This window comes from Pholis gunnellus, assembly GCF_910591455.1.
Source record: "Pholis gunnellus genome assembly, chromosome: 12".
NCBI lineage: Eukaryota > Metazoa > Chordata > Actinopteri > Perciformes > Pholidae > Pholis > Pholis gunnellus.
The window spans coordinates 8,102,299-8,121,671 of record NC_136539.1 but is presented as its reverse complement, the minus strand read 5'-3'; the positions used below and the strand labels follow the sequence as shown (position 1 = coordinate 8,121,671).

General features: G+C 40.0%; 2 protein-coding genes across 2 annotated transcripts in view; one reads left to right on the top strand and one right to left on the bottom strand.

The window, feature by feature from the left end:
- The window catches only part of igfbp2b (insulin-like growth factor binding protein 2b), a gene marked incomplete at both ends in the record, with an annotated part of 18,086 nt that extends 8,811 nt beyond the window's left edge, over positions 1 to 9,275 (bottom strand). Inside the window, one exon of the mRNA XM_079169750.1 lies at positions 8,915 to 9,275. Coding sequence (XP_079025876.1) covers positions 8,915 to 9,275 — 361 coding nt within the window. The remainder of the gene's footprint in view (positions 1 to 8,914) is intronic.
- Positions 635 to 19,373, top strand: LOC306703698 (receptor activity-modifying protein 1). Its single transcript, XM_079169751.1, has 4 exons — positions 635 to 719; positions 14,744 to 14,789; positions 15,773 to 15,890; positions 17,334 to 19,373. The coding sequence occupies exons 2-4, from the start codon at positions 14,744 to 14,746 to the stop codon at positions 17,599 to 17,601; spliced, it is 432 nt and encodes a 143-aa protein (XP_079025877.1). The 5' UTR covers positions 635 to 719; the 3' UTR covers positions 17,602 to 19,373.

The following is a 19,373-nucleotide window of genomic DNA, read 5'->3' as shown; positions in this document are numbered from 1 at the left end:
GCTGTAATTACTATGGCGACAGTGTGAACGGCCCGCCAAGGTCATTTCTGTCTTATGACGCAGTTAGCACAGGTCTCCTCTGAGCACTGGGGTCACTCTGAGTGTGTTTCCTGCTGATGTTAGATCAACGTGTGTTCAGCATTTGTTGGAGACAGGAGATACAAAACACAAACAACAAGCTAGCAAGTAAAACGGGAGCAGACACAAAGTAGGATGATAAATTATTAGAGAACAGCAGTCCCATAAATGAGACCTACTCTGTGCCACCAATGTACTGTGGCTGTAAAATACAAATACAAGGAGGGATGAACACTGCACAGACATTTATCAGCGTGGTCATAGTCATCACAGACACAATGTTCTGAGATTGTCTGACACAGTTCAGCAGGAAAGCGGTGGCTGAATTAAAGAGCTGAGCTCCACAGCTAGTCATTGGTGGTGAGTTCAGACTCGCAAGGAAGCCCTTCTTATTAAGGCTTTTAATGCTGAGTAAGGATTTTTTTTCGGGTACCTAATATACTTGCTAGAGGCTGTGTGTGTGTGGGTGTGTCTCTTTGTGTGCGTGTGTCTGTAATTAGCTCTATAAAATCAGAAGCAGAACCCAGAGGTTGTAAATCACGCCTGAGAGGGAAAGGCCCCCCCTGTGAATCTTCAGAGCTCCTTCCACATGCTATGACTCCTTCTGAAATGGATATGTGCACACTCTGCCAGGTGTTAAAGTAAGTCTGGCTTCTACATTACAACGGATATTTTTTTTTTCTTCATGTCCGGCCATGAACATTTATATTTACTCATTCATTTTTGTCAATTGTATTTGAGAAAATGGATTTGTTATCAATGCGGTTAGAATAAACTTCAGCCAGCACTGATACGTTGGTAGACATGACTTCTTTTGGGCAACACACATTTGTGTTATTTATCCATACATCAAATGTCAAATGATAATAGTTTGTAGCAAAGGACACCTCAAGCTAGGTGCTTTTAGCAGGCATCTAGATCTCATGAAGAGCCACGAGTCCCTATGAGTGACATGACTTACTAAGAATGTAGGCAGACACTGACATGTTTAGAGTTATTCACTTTTAATTGGCGTTACTGTAAAGCCAGCGACCAGATCTAGCCAATGCAAGATAACGCAGTTTTATTTCGCGTTTGTAATTCCGTATACAGAGAACACCCCCTAATGTTCAATGCAACTGAATGCATCTCTTCCCCGATGGATAGAAATGCCAACACAGATGTGTTGATGTACGTATTCGAGGAAATTTACGGACCAAAAGAAAGGAAGATGAAAGACAAAATCATTCATCCTCTGGGGACCAAGAATGTCATGGAAATGTATCCGATATATGACAACATATCTCACTCTGGATGTAAGCAGTGGATTGAGTGGACAATACTGTCCCTTACGCCTAAAATCGAGTGTATATTGTAAAATCTGTGTTCCATCCTTTGTATGTTTTTATGTGACTCAAGCCACACAGGGAAATCTTTCCAATCTGATAAACCAATTAGAAAGGCAATGCTTGTAATAGGCAAACAGTAACAGCTGTGTGGCCACAAACAAGACCCTGATGTTTGAAGAAGTCAAATTATATTTACTATAGTATGTAAGCGATGGCCAAAAGTCAAACATTTCAACCTCCAGCTGAGCACACAAGCTTAAAAATGTGATCCAAGTTTTGTTAAGAGATTCACAAACAGTGGAATAACCTCTCACATGTAGTGAGAACTTCTGCAGAACACCTTAAACATATTCAAGACAGACTGATTTAATGATTTAATTTAAGCGTCTGTTGCTCTAAAAAAAGAAAACAGGGTGAAAAGCGATATCGTTTTTCTTTCCCCTAGTGTGTGCCAGCGCATTGACTTTTACTATTTGTTTCAAAAGGCAACACTCGGTGGAACATGAATGTTCAAAGCTAAACGAGATGCAACTTTAGACAAGTTGTAAAAGTGTAGTTGTGCTGAAGATCTCACATGACGTGACAGCATGTTCCAGGGAGAGAAAGAAAAACCCCAAACACTTCTTCAGCCAACAGCTGTCATCCAAATGCTGTGTTGTTGATTCTGTCTTCAGTGCCATAGAAACTACCTGTCTCGAGCTGTTGGCTTTGGGTATTGCCTTTGAGCAATGCTTTCACAGTTCTCTCATAGCACAGAATGAGTAATGTCTTTCCAGAGTTGCTCAGCATTAATGTATTTGCCCTGTTATTGTACACATTGAAGCTGAGTCTCAAAAACTTAACTGTGCAACCACAGCCAAGAAAGTGGCCTTACGGTACTTCAAACCATTGTCAGTGTAAATGGTTCCTCTCAAGACTCGGCCACTTCAAACACTTTACAGCTGGCAAACAGACAAAAAAAGAGCAATTGAATAATGAAGAAGGTTTTGCCTCGCCAAAGATCAGCTTCAAACCTTTTACGGTCAGCTAGTTCTTTCAACTCTTGATGTTGCTATGCGTCCGTGTGGCCGCGTGTGTCATCCAAACCAAATGAAGTTTGCCTTTGTAGTTTCAAGGGAAAACTGTTGCCAATTGGAGCTCCTACGGCGTCTGTCAGACTTAAAAGACAATAAGTGCAGTCTAAGGTCAGGGTGGATTACTCTTACGAAACGTATACCATCAATACAAGTGCCCATATGTAGATTGACACATGTCAAATGACTGTCCAGTGTTACCATTTCCATATTTTTTTGGTGAGTTGCTAATATTTTCTGTACTGTGTTTTGTACATTTTGTACATGTTTCATTTTGAAGTGACAAGTTACTACTATAGTAGTAACTTGTAATAATGTAACATTGTAATAATGTATCAAACCTACAAGTGCCAGACAGAAGTCCTTTCCCACAGCACTTTCTTGATTTAAAAATACATATACAGTTTATCGTTCATGTCTGTTGTCTTGCCACCTGCTGTCAGTGGTGTAAAAAGTATTTCAATCTTTTACTTTAAATGGCAATAATCAATATTTCTAAAAATAATAAAAAGGAGTCACCCGAAGCGAGAAAACAACAAAGCATTGTCACCCAACTCTGCAGTACCCCATAGCTCTATAAAATATTTAAGTGTCTTTCTATTTCTGCAACTACAAGGTCTATTTTAATAATGTTGATGTTATAATAAAGGTAACACTTGTGAGATGTGTTCAGATGTGTAAATATCAGTGTATAGGTTACTGGTTAAAAGTAAATGAAGATGGCACACATCTCAAATTGAAAAGTTTCAGGTTCGCCTGAAAGAAAAGCACTTTTATTGTTTTTATTTTTTTGAAATGAGGCAGCTGCAAGTAAAAAACCTCTCCCAAATCATAGCACAATATGTGAACAGTCTCTCTGCAAAGTTTGACTTTGGTAAAGTGAAACAGTACACAATTAGAGAGGTTTTAGTACAGAGAGGTCAGACGAGGTCACCCAAATTGTAATTTTGGCCATTTTAATTTTCTATACTATATAACTATATATTTCACTTGTTTTATCACTAATAGTGTTCAATCTATCCAATTACAGCAGTTTGGCTTCATTTTGAGAGCCAAAATCTTCTCTGAGCCCTGTTTGTGTCTGTGATCCATGGAGCTTTCTCGTCTGACTGCAGTTTCTCTGTGTCTATGTAGACCTAAGTCAGCAGCCCATTGGTTGATTTCAGTGAATGAACCCTCCTTCGACGCATTAGAGCCTATAGAATTGAGCTGGGGTAACGTGGGAAAGATTGATAGCATCGTTAGCCAGTCAGAATAAAAAACGAGCCGTCTCTCGTGAAGCATAAAATCCGATACGCCGAAAGTCAAATCCCTACCCCAAGCTTCCCCCGCGTGAAATTCTGCCCCTGTCTTCACGGAAACAGAATTATGACAAACAGGACATCCGTAGAATAGATATTTGAGAAGGAATAGCTGGGAATTTATCCGTTCTCTTCACGAAAACGATGATGAGGTGAGGTGCGTTCTGATAATTATCAATAAAGCGGTTTGTGGTTCTGGTGCTTGTTGGCTGATATCTCTGTAATGGTTTCACAGAGACAAATATTGAAGATATCTCTGGATATATATCTGGATTGAATTATCTTGCTTTCTGATATCTGGGTTGTCCGTGTTAGCTTTTAGCTTCGTGTTGGTAGCTCAGACCGTAGTGCGTAGCCGGCGGACTCATGGCGGAAAATACTAGATATTGTGGTAAATCTTCTAGTTGATTATATTAGTTGTATAATATAGCCCAGACTTTTTTTAAAATTTGGTATATAACATGTACTTAACATGCATTATCTTCGTTCCCGATAAGTGCATTTTTTCGACGGTATAAGCTACTCCTCTGGTCCCGACTGCCCCCGAATCCGGGGACGTTGGTTGACTTTTATCTAATGACCATCAGGGGCGACTCCTCTGTTTGCAAAAAGAATTTTTCCGATTTTCGAGAAGCCTATGAGAAAATTACATTCTGACTTGATTCATAAGCTCAGTAGTATGTTTTCAGACCGTGAATGTTAATTATCACATTTTGTTCTCTAAAAATGTCTTATTCAGCGTTTGGTTGTACTTAGCTCCACCCTCTCGCGTCACTTCTGGTTACAAAAATCCAAGATGGCGACTGTCAAAGGCTTCAAAGCGGCAGTCAACAAACAAATTGGTGACTACGTCCACTTCTCACACAATCCATGGGTTTTTACGGCCCGCAACTATACTATTTTGGTTCAGTCTCACCACTTTTATTAGCTCTGTTTGAAGGCAGCTGTTTTCAGCAGCAGAACATATACTGGAGATTAATAGAATGACTATATATTTATTTTTTGGTGAATCTTAATCTGAAAGCAACTGATAATCATTGTTGCTATGTATTTGTACTTTGTGAACCACTTTGTAACCTTGTTTAGATAAGTGCTATATAAATAAATGTATCATCCTTATTATTATAATTTTTATTATCAATATTTACATTATGGAAATTAAAAGAGCATACAATAACATTTTACACTGATGATTGAAGTATGAGTGCCTCAAAACTGTACTTAATTAGAGTACTTACGTAAATGTACCGATTGTAAATTCTAGCTCATTAACGTTGTAATCATATTATGCAACACATAACTTTCCAACATTAAACCTTTTAAGGTTAGCACGAACGAGGGAGGGCTTCCTATTAACACCTCGAAGGCAGTTTTCTCAGAATTGCAGGCAACAACACGCTCCCACCCAAAGCGATATGTCTTCACCTTTTCCTGTGGCTGTGTGTTGACACACATACTGTGTGCACACACATCTATATAGAGTAATTAAAGACCAGAGTGCGAGTGAGGGAGAAGGAACATATTTGAGCACAGGATCACCTGCAGGGCAACAAGGGCGGTCATGGACCATCGACAACACAAGAAAATGAAGGAGACATGTGCCAGGAAAGTGCAAACGAGGATTGAACAGGGCAGTGGTTTCCTATTGGCTGGAGAAGGGGGTTCGTCAGTAGAGGATTGGTGGTCTGTGTAGTTTAGATAGCAAGGAATACACAAATGCCCTTCTATTACCAGATAGCTTTGGACTTGAGGCATGTGATTGTAGCAACCCTATCGCAAGACAAGAACAATATTGGAAATCCCGGATTGTGTTCAAACACAATGTTTTCAAAAGTTTTGCCTCGTACAATATCTAAACATGGCAACTGAGGTATGACTAAAGTTAAGAGGTTAAGAGGGTTGCATGGCTTTGAGCACCACAAAGCCATGTGCCATTTAGTCCCATTATATTGTAGAGAAGTTGGACATCTCTATCGCCAATAACTCCAAAACTAAGCAACTCCAAACGTCCAAACTTCTGCTAGTGATAGACTTGTTGTGGAATAGAAGTATTTGGTCTCAGCTTTTCAAGTCAGTGAACACAGAGTTGTGCTGAACAAAGAGCACACATTACTCAACTGACCTTCCCCTGCAACACAGTGTCTGTTGACGTATTGATGGCTAATACAAATATTGTTCCATAGTGACGCATCCTTGTCCCCGATAGATGCTGCACCCTTGCCATGGACTCCCTGACCAGTGAATAAATGATCTTTGTCCAGGTTCAAAACGCAGGACCAATATTTTCATTCAGTTAAACTTTCTCATCACGCACACACTCATCACTGTCCTGAAACCTTTGTGGCCGCTGACTGAGACAAACGCTTCAAAGTCGACCCCCATCGCAAAAGTTGTTCAAGTAACACTTGAGATGATGTTCCGTATGTAGAAGAATCAATACATGGATTTGAATCATCTGTGTTGCCGTTTGCTGTCACATTTGCAATGTGGAAATTTGCGAAAGTATTGATGATGAACTAAATGATGTCCAAATTGTGAGGGGATGTGAAGTGTGCTCACACCAGGCAAAGCTGGAGTGGTTGATTTGAACTCTGGACTGTGTACTCAGGCCGTCACGCTGTGTAATTCAGTTTAGTTCAGACAGGCAAGAATGAAGCCATTTGAACTCAGGATCACACCAAATAACCACAACCAAATCCCTAAAAATGCAAGTCTCTTTCAAGTGAAGAGCAGTAGTGGTTATTTAGGAGTGAGAATGTAATCCCAAAGAACTACAGGAAACGACCCCAAAAACGTGCATTTTAATGGGGACAAAGGAGACAGATGTTGACATCCGATAGCCTGCAGTTGCTCATGCTTGAAAGGCCAAGCATAACACAGTGAACCGAGGGCAAACCGCAGCCTGATCTGATGCTCATTTTCAGCTTTTCCTTTATGTGTTCTGACTGGTTTGAACACCAAAGACGGTAAATCACAGCAGAGAGTGCAGACAAGTCCATCACGCTTAGCTAAAGTTACAGGGCCCGTGCTTGTTTTCACTACCCTCTACCAACAAAACCCCAAAGAAACTTAAAAAAACAACTGAAGATTCCTGCAGAAAATTATAAATCGCCTCTTTTTGAGTTTATCCTTGTGTGAAAGTCTGAGAAGTCATCAAATACATTCCTCAGTGAGTTTACCCAAGATGATAATATAGAAAAAAAGAGCTTGATAGAGAAATTAGGTTGCACCTGTTACCATGGACATCTGCAACTTTCCCAACACCATTCCGAAGGGCATGTGTGCAGTGTCTCTTCCATATTTACAGCGTGTTACAACTTCCTAAATGCAATCAGCATGAGCCTTGAGCATTTTTAAATGTGTATGAAATCGCTTCCCTCAAGTACCATAAACAACATCCTATCAAAATATGGCACTCCCAATAGGAGAGCAATGAGGATACATGGGTTACAGACATGTTAGGGGTTCACCGGAGGGATACTGCTTGTTTGCGCTCACAGATGTGGGCCTGCCACTGCCTGCCAAACATATCACATATGTCAACGTTCATCTTCAGGAATCAATCGTGACCCTTTGAGCCTAATAACTGTAATGTGGGGAGAGTGAAGCTTGACGGTTCTGTGTCCCTGCAGGATTTCAGACTTTGGGTAGTCGTCGTGACCAAATACGTTTGATGTAGAAGTTTTTTTTCTGTCATTTCTTTTTGTTTTTTAGTCAGTGTACAGCTGCTCAGTGTTACTTTAGAAGTAAATGTTTCAACATTTTTCCCAGGTATGATGGCAGGTCAAAACTAGCTGGCTTGGTGATGCTGGCACACATACAGAATATTAGATGCTACACTCCCTGGTGAATACTGGAGGGCTTTGTACTAAAATTACAGCATGAACTTGGCAGTGGACAACTCAATCAATCTCCAAAAAAAGATCATACGGACCCACCACATATACAGTACTAAATCACCTTAAGGTGTGGCTGCACTGTTATAGAATGACACTGTTTCATGATCCATAAATTAACGCCCCTAATGAAAGTAGCATTTGCCATAAGCAAGGGTTTCATTCCTGAGAAGCCATGAACTGTGCTTCTCCCAAAGAAAACATCAGGATCTGAGCATCTCAAGCTGATTGAAAGCAGCAGCAATGTCTCCTGTACTGTCAAGGAAATGTTTTTGGTCTGACATAACCTGCTAGTCATTTCCTACTGGTGTGTCGATTTCAGATCTCTACATCTTAAATCTTTTGTTTAATGTCTGCATGGCATTTCCAATTAGGGTGAAATGTACTTAGAAAAACCACAATTATGTAGTTGAATGACCTTGACTGGAACATAAGATTTTGTTTCTGGGAACTTATGACAACATTTACAACCATTACACTGTAAAGAGTGATTACAACTTTTTACTGATCATATAAATGAAACAACCCTGCAGTATATAAAGTAATTAGAATGAGCTCCACCTTTACCGGCTCAGCAATAAAGTGATTAGCAAATAAATGCATCGATAATTATAATCTGATACTAGGCCTAAGTTATATTCTTCTGAAACGGACGATTCTGCATAACGAGTACTTTGTCTTTTGGTGGCCCACTTTAAATATTGAGGCTTTTACATACTTTTGTACTTTTACTTGACTAATATTTTGAATGCAGGACTTTTACTTGTCACCATATGAAATTTTGATATCACGGTTATTGACAGGAAATATCTTGGTTTACTACATGTTTACTTCTTAAGCACATCACTATAGTTTTTGTGACAAGTACTTTCACAAAAGAATATTACGCGGCCAAAAATCAATGTTTTTTTTTCTTAACTTTCGCACCGCAAATAGTGGCATCAACCAATCACGTTGCACAGAATGGTGCGATTGACGCAGATTTGCATCATTCGCGCTGCGCCATTCGCGTCACTCCAGTCTCTTTGCGTCTGTTCATAGACTTTGTACGTAATCTACTCACGCCGAATTTGATGTGACCACAGCATAAGAGGAGCTGTAGAGTCTGGGGAAAATTTGATGTGAGTTCATCACTGAGTGACCCTTTACACTTTTGACTTTTGCTCCATTGTTAAAGTTTTTTGTTGTAGTGCAACTTTAACTTCCCCCTTTCAGCATTTCTTCTTAAAAGAACTTACCATTTGTAGCCTGCTGGTCTAGACTTGTCGTGACATCCAAGTCCACTTGTTGTCCACATCGTCCCAAACCGTGGATGAGCTGTTGCAGAGGTAATTCAGACTCTGTGCTGGGGTAGCACCTCAGGCCCCCGAAGCACCTCGGTGTATAGACCCCACAATGCTCCCCTTCCAGCCTGGCACACAGTGGACAGCAGCCGCAGCCCGGCTCCCTCACTATTTCTGGACATGCTGCCGTGACTACTTGACACGCAGCCAGACGCTCCGCAGTACAACTTGGGCATCGGAAAGCCAAATCCCCAAGTAAGATTCCAGGTAATGCAAGGTATGCAAACAGCAACCTGTAAGTCAAATAAATGACCATTCTGACGCTTTTTAGGCTTATTAGTGACTGCTGAAAGTCAAAATGACCCTTGGAAGTTAAAAGTATCAAGCTCAGTAGCCTGAAAGTCAACTGTGTGTGCGTAAACATTGTGATGCCACTGACAGGGTCCTATCTGCTCCCATATTACTACCTTACTGTGAATCAGGAACAAGAGGGCCCATTACTCCAAAGTGTAAGTTGGACTGATTTTGGTTAGTTTGGTAGGTTTCTGCAGTAAAGCAAAGTTTGGAATAGTTAATAATTAGCTTGCAACTAGCTAACTATTGCTAAGTCAAGTAGCATTTTCCACTTGGTGGGGTATGAATAGCCGAATAGCTGTCGTGTGACTATTCTCACCTGTGTGCAATTAGACATTCTGTTGTTTTTTTTACTTTGGTCAGCATAGCTATGGATTCAGTCACATGATAAAGTCAGGTCTCAAATTAAAAAACTCCATACTATTTTGTTTTTTGTAATGCTTCATTAACTTAACCAATAACATACATTATATACACAGCTGTGCAATATATCAATGTACCTTCATTTATATTCATAAGCCAAGTACATATCAATTCTGCTCCACTCTGGCCCCGTCCACAACTACTGTGCCATTCTGAAAATGGCGTTGGAACGACAGGTATGTCAGTCACCACTGACGGGGTTAGGGTTAAACTAAATACATCCCTCCCAAACAGGACAGGTCAAAAAAGGTGATCGATTTTGCCCACTTTTTCTCAATATGTGCATACTGAATGTCTCAAGGAATTTGCAAGTAAATATAGTAACCCAGCAATATTTAAATTTGGCCAATTAATTGAAACAGGAAAGTTAGAACTATAGGTTCCACTAATTGGGGAGGAGAAGAGCATGAATGATGATGACTTAGTGACGTGATGTAATGTTGAACTAACACAGTCATGCGATGAAGTGCGTGCCGCGCCTCTTGGAGACTGTGAACTAGCCGGAAACTTCTCACTCATTACACAAGGAAGATATTTCCTCATCTTTGTCCGACCCCAGGATGGACGCTGAGATTTCTGGCCTTGCACTGCAGCTCCGGTGTGATGTCAGTGTAGCTCACAGTAGTTACACGCTTCAATTTAGCTGTTCTGGGAGTATGTAGTAATGTGTGTCAGGGTCATATATCCTATTTGCTTGATTCTGACACTTACATAACAATTCTGGGATGGAAAAAAAAGGTTTGCTATAGGACCAATGGGGAAAAAAATAAAATAAATGTCAGTTCCTAACATAAAATTCCAACCTACTGACATTTTAGGACACTTTCAATCTCCTCCCCACCCACGTTTGCAGCTGCATGGTGATGGAATACACTTGTTCCAGTACACAACTGGCATATCACAAGACATCGCATTCTCAACCCCCTATAAGGCTGGTCATGTATTTTCTTCATTAGATGCTTCAATGTTAAACTGACTTTCTTTTTAATGGTATGAAAATGTTACTTTACTGGGTTATCAATAGGCCACCATATTTGAAAGTATGGTATCGTTTAAGAGGGTGACCAAAACCAGTCAATATACTTAATCTTAACCATTCGAGGTCAAGTGAAAGTTAATCATCTTGCGAGAGTTTCACAAATTGTGTGATACCAACTAGACAAGACCATGAATTATTGCAAGGGCTGAATCAAAGTCACACATTTGTGGATTCGTCCAGTTTTGTGCCATTAAACTGCGTCTTAATTGCTAAATAGGAAACTGTCTAACACTGCATTTTTCAATGCATTTCTCCTTCTATCTGTACCACCTATTCATCTTGATGCCTAATCATCAACTGCGTTGCAGTTTGTGAACACAGCATTCAAAGTTGTCGTCAGAGCCCCGACTCAACGACACCTAAAACACACGCCCCCTGACCGTGGTCATTTTGTAATGACCTTTGTTGATTGCCTTTTCGCTGTGTCAGCCATTTTCATCCTCTTGGTATTATCCTTACAATCTGGCACCTTGTCGCCACGTTTTTGTAAAGGTTGATGCCCAGAAATGTCCCAACAGCAAAATAAGAAACTACAGGCAGGGTCTCTTCAGAGTCAGACACCTCCCCCCCAACTTTCTGAGGCAAATAACAAGTTTACAGTACATGGCCTCTTTGTTCTACTCTTGTTCCTACCTGACAAAATATTTTCCATGACTTTGAATGAGAGACGCTGTGCAAACAGCACTTGCATTGCCTTTCACAGGCACAGAGCATTTACAAAACAGTGTCTATCTGCCGTGTAATCTGTTTGCTCTGTCACTTACACCGTTATGCCTTCAATTTAGGGAAATGGAAACATTTTCCTATGACCACTCCTCAGCATTTCTCCGCTCACAAATGCATTATGATTGTATTGTGTGTACCCATTGCTTAGCAACTCCGAATGAGTGGGCAATAGCTGAACAATGTTGAAACGTTTAATTTTGCACTTAAGCGGAACGACCTGATAGTGTAGTGCTGAGAGATATGTTCACTGGGCTCCTGAAAGACCCATCTTTCAAAGATTAATTTAGTCTAGACAAATGCTGTACCAAAGAAAGGTGGTCACATTTTCCACAGTCAGTAATTTTCCCCAGTCATGGATGTAATTCAAAAGGAGAGGAGTGAAAAGGAGGCTTATATTTGGGAGGCCTCTGACACCCAGCCCTAAACAAGAGATTGATGAGGTTGTAGGATTATGAAAAAAAGGTCTCGGAATGATTTCAGCATAAGTACAAGAAAGGGTTTCTCTTGCTCGTTGTTTTTCATTAACGTATACAACTCTAACTCAACAAAAGTGGTATTCATCAATATTCCCCACACAGGGGAACACATCTTTCTAATAGATTCGATGCCACATATTTAAATCACCGTTATGTAAGTTAAAAAAAAAAAGAAACTATTTGCAGTATTTGGTTGCTTGGGGAAGCAGATAATCATGTAATTACTCCAGAGGACAACAGCCCTGCAGCCAGAAGAGCTAGAGCTGAATGTGAACCAGTGTCCTCTGTCAAAGTTGGCCAATGACACCAGAAGGGCCCGCCCCCTGACCATGGTTACGGTGCTCGCCAGTGGCCAGACTGGTTTTGGAACGAGCATTGTCTGCTCGCCTCGCCATATTTGTGTTTTTTCAACGCTGTGTCTGCAATTTGTATGGATGAGTGCTTATGATCTGGCACACGTTTGCAACATTTCTAAAGAGGGTGAAGTCCCGAACACATCAAAATAAGATATTGCATGCAGAGAGCAGATCCTCTGCAGATACAGACACCCCCACACACTTCTACAAGGTCACAAGTGATGAGGGATTCTTTTTGTAGGAGTCTATACATTGCTTTTTTAGAAAGATTCTCCTCATTCTGCCTTTTAAAAAGGTGCGGTGTGTAGGATTTGGCGGCATTTAGCGGTGAGGTTGCTGATTACAACCAACTGAAACTCCTCCCGTGTGCCAAGCGTGTACGAGAACTACGGTGGCCTACGTGTGAAAATGCGAATGTGTTTTTCCGCGGCCAGCGTGGTGGAGAGGACCCGCTCCATATGTAGATTTAAACATCTCATTCTAAGGTATTGAAAACACGACAATTCTTAATCGCAGGTTATTACACACGCTAGAAATCATACTTATTGATAATCTACAGTATTATGTAATATTGCTCCTTTCGGACGTTTTTAGCACCCTTGACACCCTGCAGGACACCAGTGGAAATTCTCACTGACAGTCTACAAGTTCAAGCTAAATCTTCGAGTTATAACTGACAAATGCTCAAGAATCAAGGTGTTTGTATTTACAGTATGTGTGTTTTATGATTATCTGAACTCCAGAAAGATATGGGGGATAAAAAAAAAAGTGCTTGTTCCCATTTTGCTTTCAGCTGCATTCTACATGGTTGAATGCTTTCTAACTTAATTAAGGTCAGGATTCGTGTGTGCTGAAAGGTTTAGCCAGGCGTCCAGGAAGTGATGTTCGCTTCTGAATATGTGCATCTTTAGCCAGTAGTGAAAGTGCTGAGCATGGATGGGAACATTCAGGTGCCTGTGTGTTCCCTCCGGGAGCTCTGGCTGCCTCTCACTGTCGACTGACATGAGGCTCATGTGAAATATGTGAAATGGAAACTGTCAGCTTTCCTCAGGTTGTGAACGTTTGACTGTGTCTGTTTTGTGAGCCCTGCAATAACAGCCTGGCTAACCTGTTCAAGTTTTTCCCAAACATTTTGCTCAGTGCATGCTGGATTAGTAGAATATAGTCCACTCCCACCCATCTGACCTTACATATGAATAAGACTGACCTTAAAACATAAACATTGACATTAAATGTCTCTGTGAGATGCTACCATCCGGGCTTGTTGACAGTGAGGCCTCTTAGTTCAAGTGTCTCTGGGGAGGCTTTATGTGGAACGTGTCTTTGTATGGGAACAGCCGGCTCGGTCTGGGAAAGGAAGCAGGCTGTCCAATGCTGTTGCGCAATCCAATTAGATCTGAGTTTCGGAGATAAGAAAACTGGACCAGATGACACAAGGGGTTTTTGTGACCAGTTGTGCGCGTCTGTTAGCTGGCTGGTAAACCATTTGAAGCATCCTCAGCACAGGTTCTAATCAGACCTATTTACCGGGAATCCACCAGGAAACTATTTTTGCTTCAAACAGCAACGTAAAAGCTGGGGTATGTGCTTATAGAGCATTTTCTCTTTGCTTATGTAATTGATACAATCACTGATGTTTTGGTGTTATTAAGGTAAATAATATAAAAGAGAGTTAATACATATAATTAGTACATTTTTTATCAATCTTTATTTTTCCATTTGGACCTGTAACTAACATGAACATTTGAGAATTCACAGCATTTACAGTGCATTTGCTCCACACAAGCACAGACATCACATGTGTGTTTATTTAAAAAAAAAAAATCTTCCTCTCCCTACATTCCCTGGTAACATCTGTTTTCAGTGTCTGCCTCCCACGAGATAAATTCATTAATTTGTGGGAATGTCCAGGAAGCAGATGGCCACCATGTCTGTTTCATACAGGGCTTATTGTTAATGTTAATGTTTTTTTCAAAAAATGTTTGTTCAAAATGAGGCTGGACTTTTAAACATGTTCAAAATCCTGTGTGGGAAGTAACAGAGCTTTATGAAAGTATTATTATTTTAGGTATATTATTTTATTTAAAATGTGACATGTTCATGAAGGAATTGTTGCGATAGAGGTCATGTATTGTTATTTGGTCATGCGTTTAACGACGCACTTTCCTATCACTCAAGTGGGGGAGGAAGTGGATATTCCAGCTGGAGAAAGTGTGCCTGTGCTCCTGGAAATGACAGATATCACGAACTGAGTCAGAAAACATTGTAAAAATTAGGTTTTGATCTCGTCATCTTCTGTTCATTGTTCGTTGTATGCGTGTAAAAAGGTTGATCACCTCATGTGCAATCTTAAAGCTGGTCCTTAATGACACAATTTATGTGAATGCCACGATTGTTTGTTTTTTAATAGATGGTGTTGTCTACTTACTTGTTGGCACTTATCTTCATCCGGACAGGTAAGCTAGAATTCCATTATACCTATTTAGCTTGCTAGCAGCAGGTCAGTAATTATACCAAAAAGAGAAATCATCAAGTGGGTTTGAAGTTCAATTAATCATCATCATTATTATTGGCTGAAAAGCAATAATATTATGTATTTCTATAAAAGCAACTAGCAACAAATTTAGCGACAAATTTAGCAACCGGGAAAATAATTTACTCCCATCCATGATGCTCAGAGTGCTCTCATTGAAGCGAACGTTGCACATTGACGCCACCAATATGCCAATGAGCATATCTAGTCATCTGGCTACTTTTAGCGACTTTTACAGCTACTTTCAATGGAATAGAGTTGGCAACACTGATCATATGCCTCATTTCTACTGTAATGATCGGCTTGACTCTCCCCTACTCGACTCCCTTTTGGTACCAGTACTTTTCTCTATTTCGTTTTCCGCTGCTGGGTTCGTGCAGGATATGACAGTGGCCTGCAGTGTTATACACCATTTAGTATCGGCTAAGCTCTCCTGAAACCTTGACTTAGGTGGTATAACACAAGTACCAGATACCAGCTCCTAACTTTGCTCATGGAAAACCCAAAAAGAGAGAGTTGAGTTGACCATGCAGCGGACTTACAGCAATAATACAAGTCAGAAAAACATATACATATAGTGAATTGACATACAACAACAAACAAACAAACTGACAAAGGATTTTCAAATCAAAAAGCTGTGTGCTCATTCAACAGTCTGACACAGCGAGCAGGAGGGCACAGAACCAAGGTTCAATCAGCTGAAGCTCATGAGAGTAACTGGCTCTGATACGTAGGTATGTTGCTTGAAAGAAAAGAAGACATTTTCCAGCTATTTCAGTGTTAACAAGATCTTCACTAATACATGTTGACACCACATTCATACACTGTGTCTATGATGTTAGCCGTTTGTCTGTATGGAGCATTCGGACCGTCATCCTCACTCATGTAAGTATCTGTTTTCTCCAGGAATGGCATGTGACCAGCACATGTTTGACAGCCGTGTTGACGACTGCCTGTCACACTTCAACAAGAGCATGGAGACAAGTGGCTATCAGGACAGTTGCCCATGGCCTACTGAAAAACGGTACATTTAATTTACAGTTTCTTTTTGTTGTCATTTAACAAATGTCACATTCTCCAAGTTAATCTTTCATCCATATCCTAGATTACAAATGTAATATTATGTGGATCAAGTAAAAGTAAGGTGCCAGATTAAGTGAACTACAGCTATTATTTCTATATTAAATCAACATCTAAGTAAAGATAAGTGTCAGATTAGACTTGGTATCGGAGATACCCACTATTAAAAAAAACTCTGATCAGGATTTGGAACAAAAACTTGGTCAAGACATGCCTTCTGAAATGATAAATTGTGTATAATCAAGAATATGCACGTCATAACGAATATGAGCCATGCCATCTATTAGTCTGTGTTGAGCCTTGGCATGCACGTGTTGCAGGAAGCCATCCCTGAGGTCAACATTGCGGAGCCCAGTGAGTGAAAACTGAGGGCTGGATAAAGTGGCACATTACACATGTTTTATGGCCTTTTCAGTGAAGATCTATGACCGTTAGTCATGGGGAAAGTCAGATACTTTCCTGTTTCCTGGCTACGTTATGTGCTGGTCAAAGTTTCATCTAATTACTCAACTTTGAATAAAAATAAGTGCTAGACTCCTGGGCTCATATTTCCAGACAGTAGTTGTTTTGTGGAGACTTTCGTTCTTGCCGTGATACCTACAACAGACTGAAGTAGACTTTAATTATGGCTGTAATAATCCATATTTTACTGTTAACATGGTTTGAGGCTAAGCTCCCATACAGCTCAAATGGTACATTAGGGTGGTGTGTCCATCATCACAAGGAGCCCAGCTTGTTGATAAGGCCTCCAGCTGTCAGGCTCGATTGAAACTTGATGTTTTCCACACTAAAAATTGTGCAGTGACAACCGCTCCCACAATTTATGTTCCTTCACTGACGCTGTGGACGCTTCTCCACCCGGAGGACATGACACGCCAAAACTTTACAGTGAAATGTAAGCTGCCTCAACACCAGTGGGCAATTTCTCCATTTATTGAAACTTCTGGAGTTGCCAAAGCTAGATGTTTTTGGCTCACTTCGCGTTATCTTAAAATATTGAGTTTGAATATTAAAGTCACAGCTTTAAAGGACCGCGCCAGCCGATCAACTTCAAATAATGTTCGTGACCGCTTTCCAAACACTGGGGTGCCACAGCACTCACTTCAGCACTGCTGGAACTGTTTTAAAATGGTTTTCTACCTTGAAGACATTGTGTTCTATTCATTTCCATGTGAAATGAAAGTCAATACAGGCTTGAAAGATGTTACAGTTTAGTATTGCAACACGATGAACATGCATCGACGGGATTTTTGTCCCATTTCATCTCACTGTTGCACGATTGTGTCTATTATTGCGAGATGCTTTGGTTGCTTTATTAACTAACGAATTCTGGAACCATTTAGAGCCATCTTAACTTTGTGCTCTGCCTTGCTCTCCTCCTCTGCAGCATCTACAACACACTGAAGATGTGCGTGGACTACTGGGCAACTAAGTCTTTGTGTAAGGGTCACGGATTTCTGAAAGACACGGTCTTCTTGGAGGTTCATAAGATGTACTTCAGACATTGTGGACAGGTCCAAGATCCCCCGCTCACCACCCTCATTATGTTGATAGCGCCTGTTATCATTGTCACACTCTTCTTACCGATTCTCTGTGTTAATCTCACTACCTGGAACACAGATAAGGCCAGGACCCTTTGGGCTCTGATATGCTGAGCTGACAGAGGCCATTCAGAGGCCATTCAGGTCTTGGCCAGGTCTCCCTTGAAAAAGAGATTTTTAATCTCAATGGGACTCTCCTGGTTAAATAAAGGTTAAATAAAATAAAATAAAATTCTGACAGTGGGTCATGATAACTTTCACCGCATTCTCACTCCCAACGTACGGCAGATTGGTCCACGTCAGTTTTGTTGTGCAGGGTTGCCTCTAGTGGTTGTAGTAATTATGACAGGAGTTAAAGAGGAAGTCAGGTGACGTAGTATAAATAGCGACAAGTCCGCATTGGGAGGTTGTGTTGGATGGATGGGTCCAACAAATACAGGACTTAGAAGGTAGAGCGATATGGAGCTACAGAGGCTATATTTGTGGCAATAAACACACCTCTCAAAATATCATCATATTATTTGTTGAAACTGGTTGGTACTAGGCCTACCTTACGTGAGCACTTCATATTTTGTTTTACAGTAAGGAAAGATAATTGTATTTTGATATGAAAATATTTTTTTTTCTTTGCATATTGTAAAAAAATGGTGCACAAAATGCAGATGTCATCTAAAATATTTGAAAAGGTATTTTTTACTTAATCTGTCTCTTACGTATGTAACCTAAGTCACGTAACAAACATTTTAAACCATGATCTTTTCTTCAACATAACAAAGTAGTTTTATTGGAATTAACAACATTTAAGATGTATTGAAGTCTTTCTACTACCCTGCTCAATGAAAAATGACGCCAAAGACGCTGTGATCAAACCTCCGCTTGGGACGAGTTGGAAGTGAGAATGTGATGTAACTTTGCACTCACCACCTGTGGTGGAGAGACACCGGGAAATGTGGACTAAGGCAAAACAAACCATGGTTTACAACATGTGCTTTGTAAATAAACCGTAATTATTAAAAAAGTTAAAATATCCCTATTGATTAGCCAATCAATAGGCATATTTTCTTTGTTTACTTTTGGTCGGACTCATGGAAAAGCGTTGAAATGATGATTCATGTAGAACTAAGGGCTCAATCTTCATGAAATCTTTGTGAGTGCAAAGTTGGCATGAACCACAATTATGAAAGCACTGCATTTTCCCTTCAAGTAATAGATACAAACACAGACCAATACTGTATATACCACTCCACTTTTACAATCTGTTAAAAGTAATAATTATTAAAAAAGTATTTTAAATTTGGAATATTCTTATCGAAGTATGCATATATATGCATATATTATATATCATATATTCATTGTGTTCTTCTCATTTTAATCCCGAAAAAAGTTCTGCATGGTATGAAATGTGCACCCCAGGACTAATATTTAATGTCAAATCATTTAATGTTAAAGTGTTATCTTCTCCTCAAATTTCACATGTTCTATATCTCTCAATGGCTGTGTATGTCATTCGTATGGTTTCAGGTGATTATACATTCATAAAAACACATATACGTTATAAATACTTATTTTTTCTGCTAATAAATCACCCTTAGTCATACACACTGTGCCTTTAAATATAACATACTTTCTAGGTAGAACTTCATACTTGACTGTCTAAATGCCTGAATGTTCTGGAACTCATTATTCTGTCATATATGGTGAACTCCGCCCATCTGGCACCTATAGTGAATCGAGGAAAATAGAACCTGAATGATCAGGTGTCACTGTTTGACACCAACTTCACACTTGAATAATCTGTATTGCATTGTCATTTCTTTTAAAGCTGACCAAAAAAAAAAAAAAAGAATAGTTATTTTTGTATTTGAAACACATAATAAATATTTATT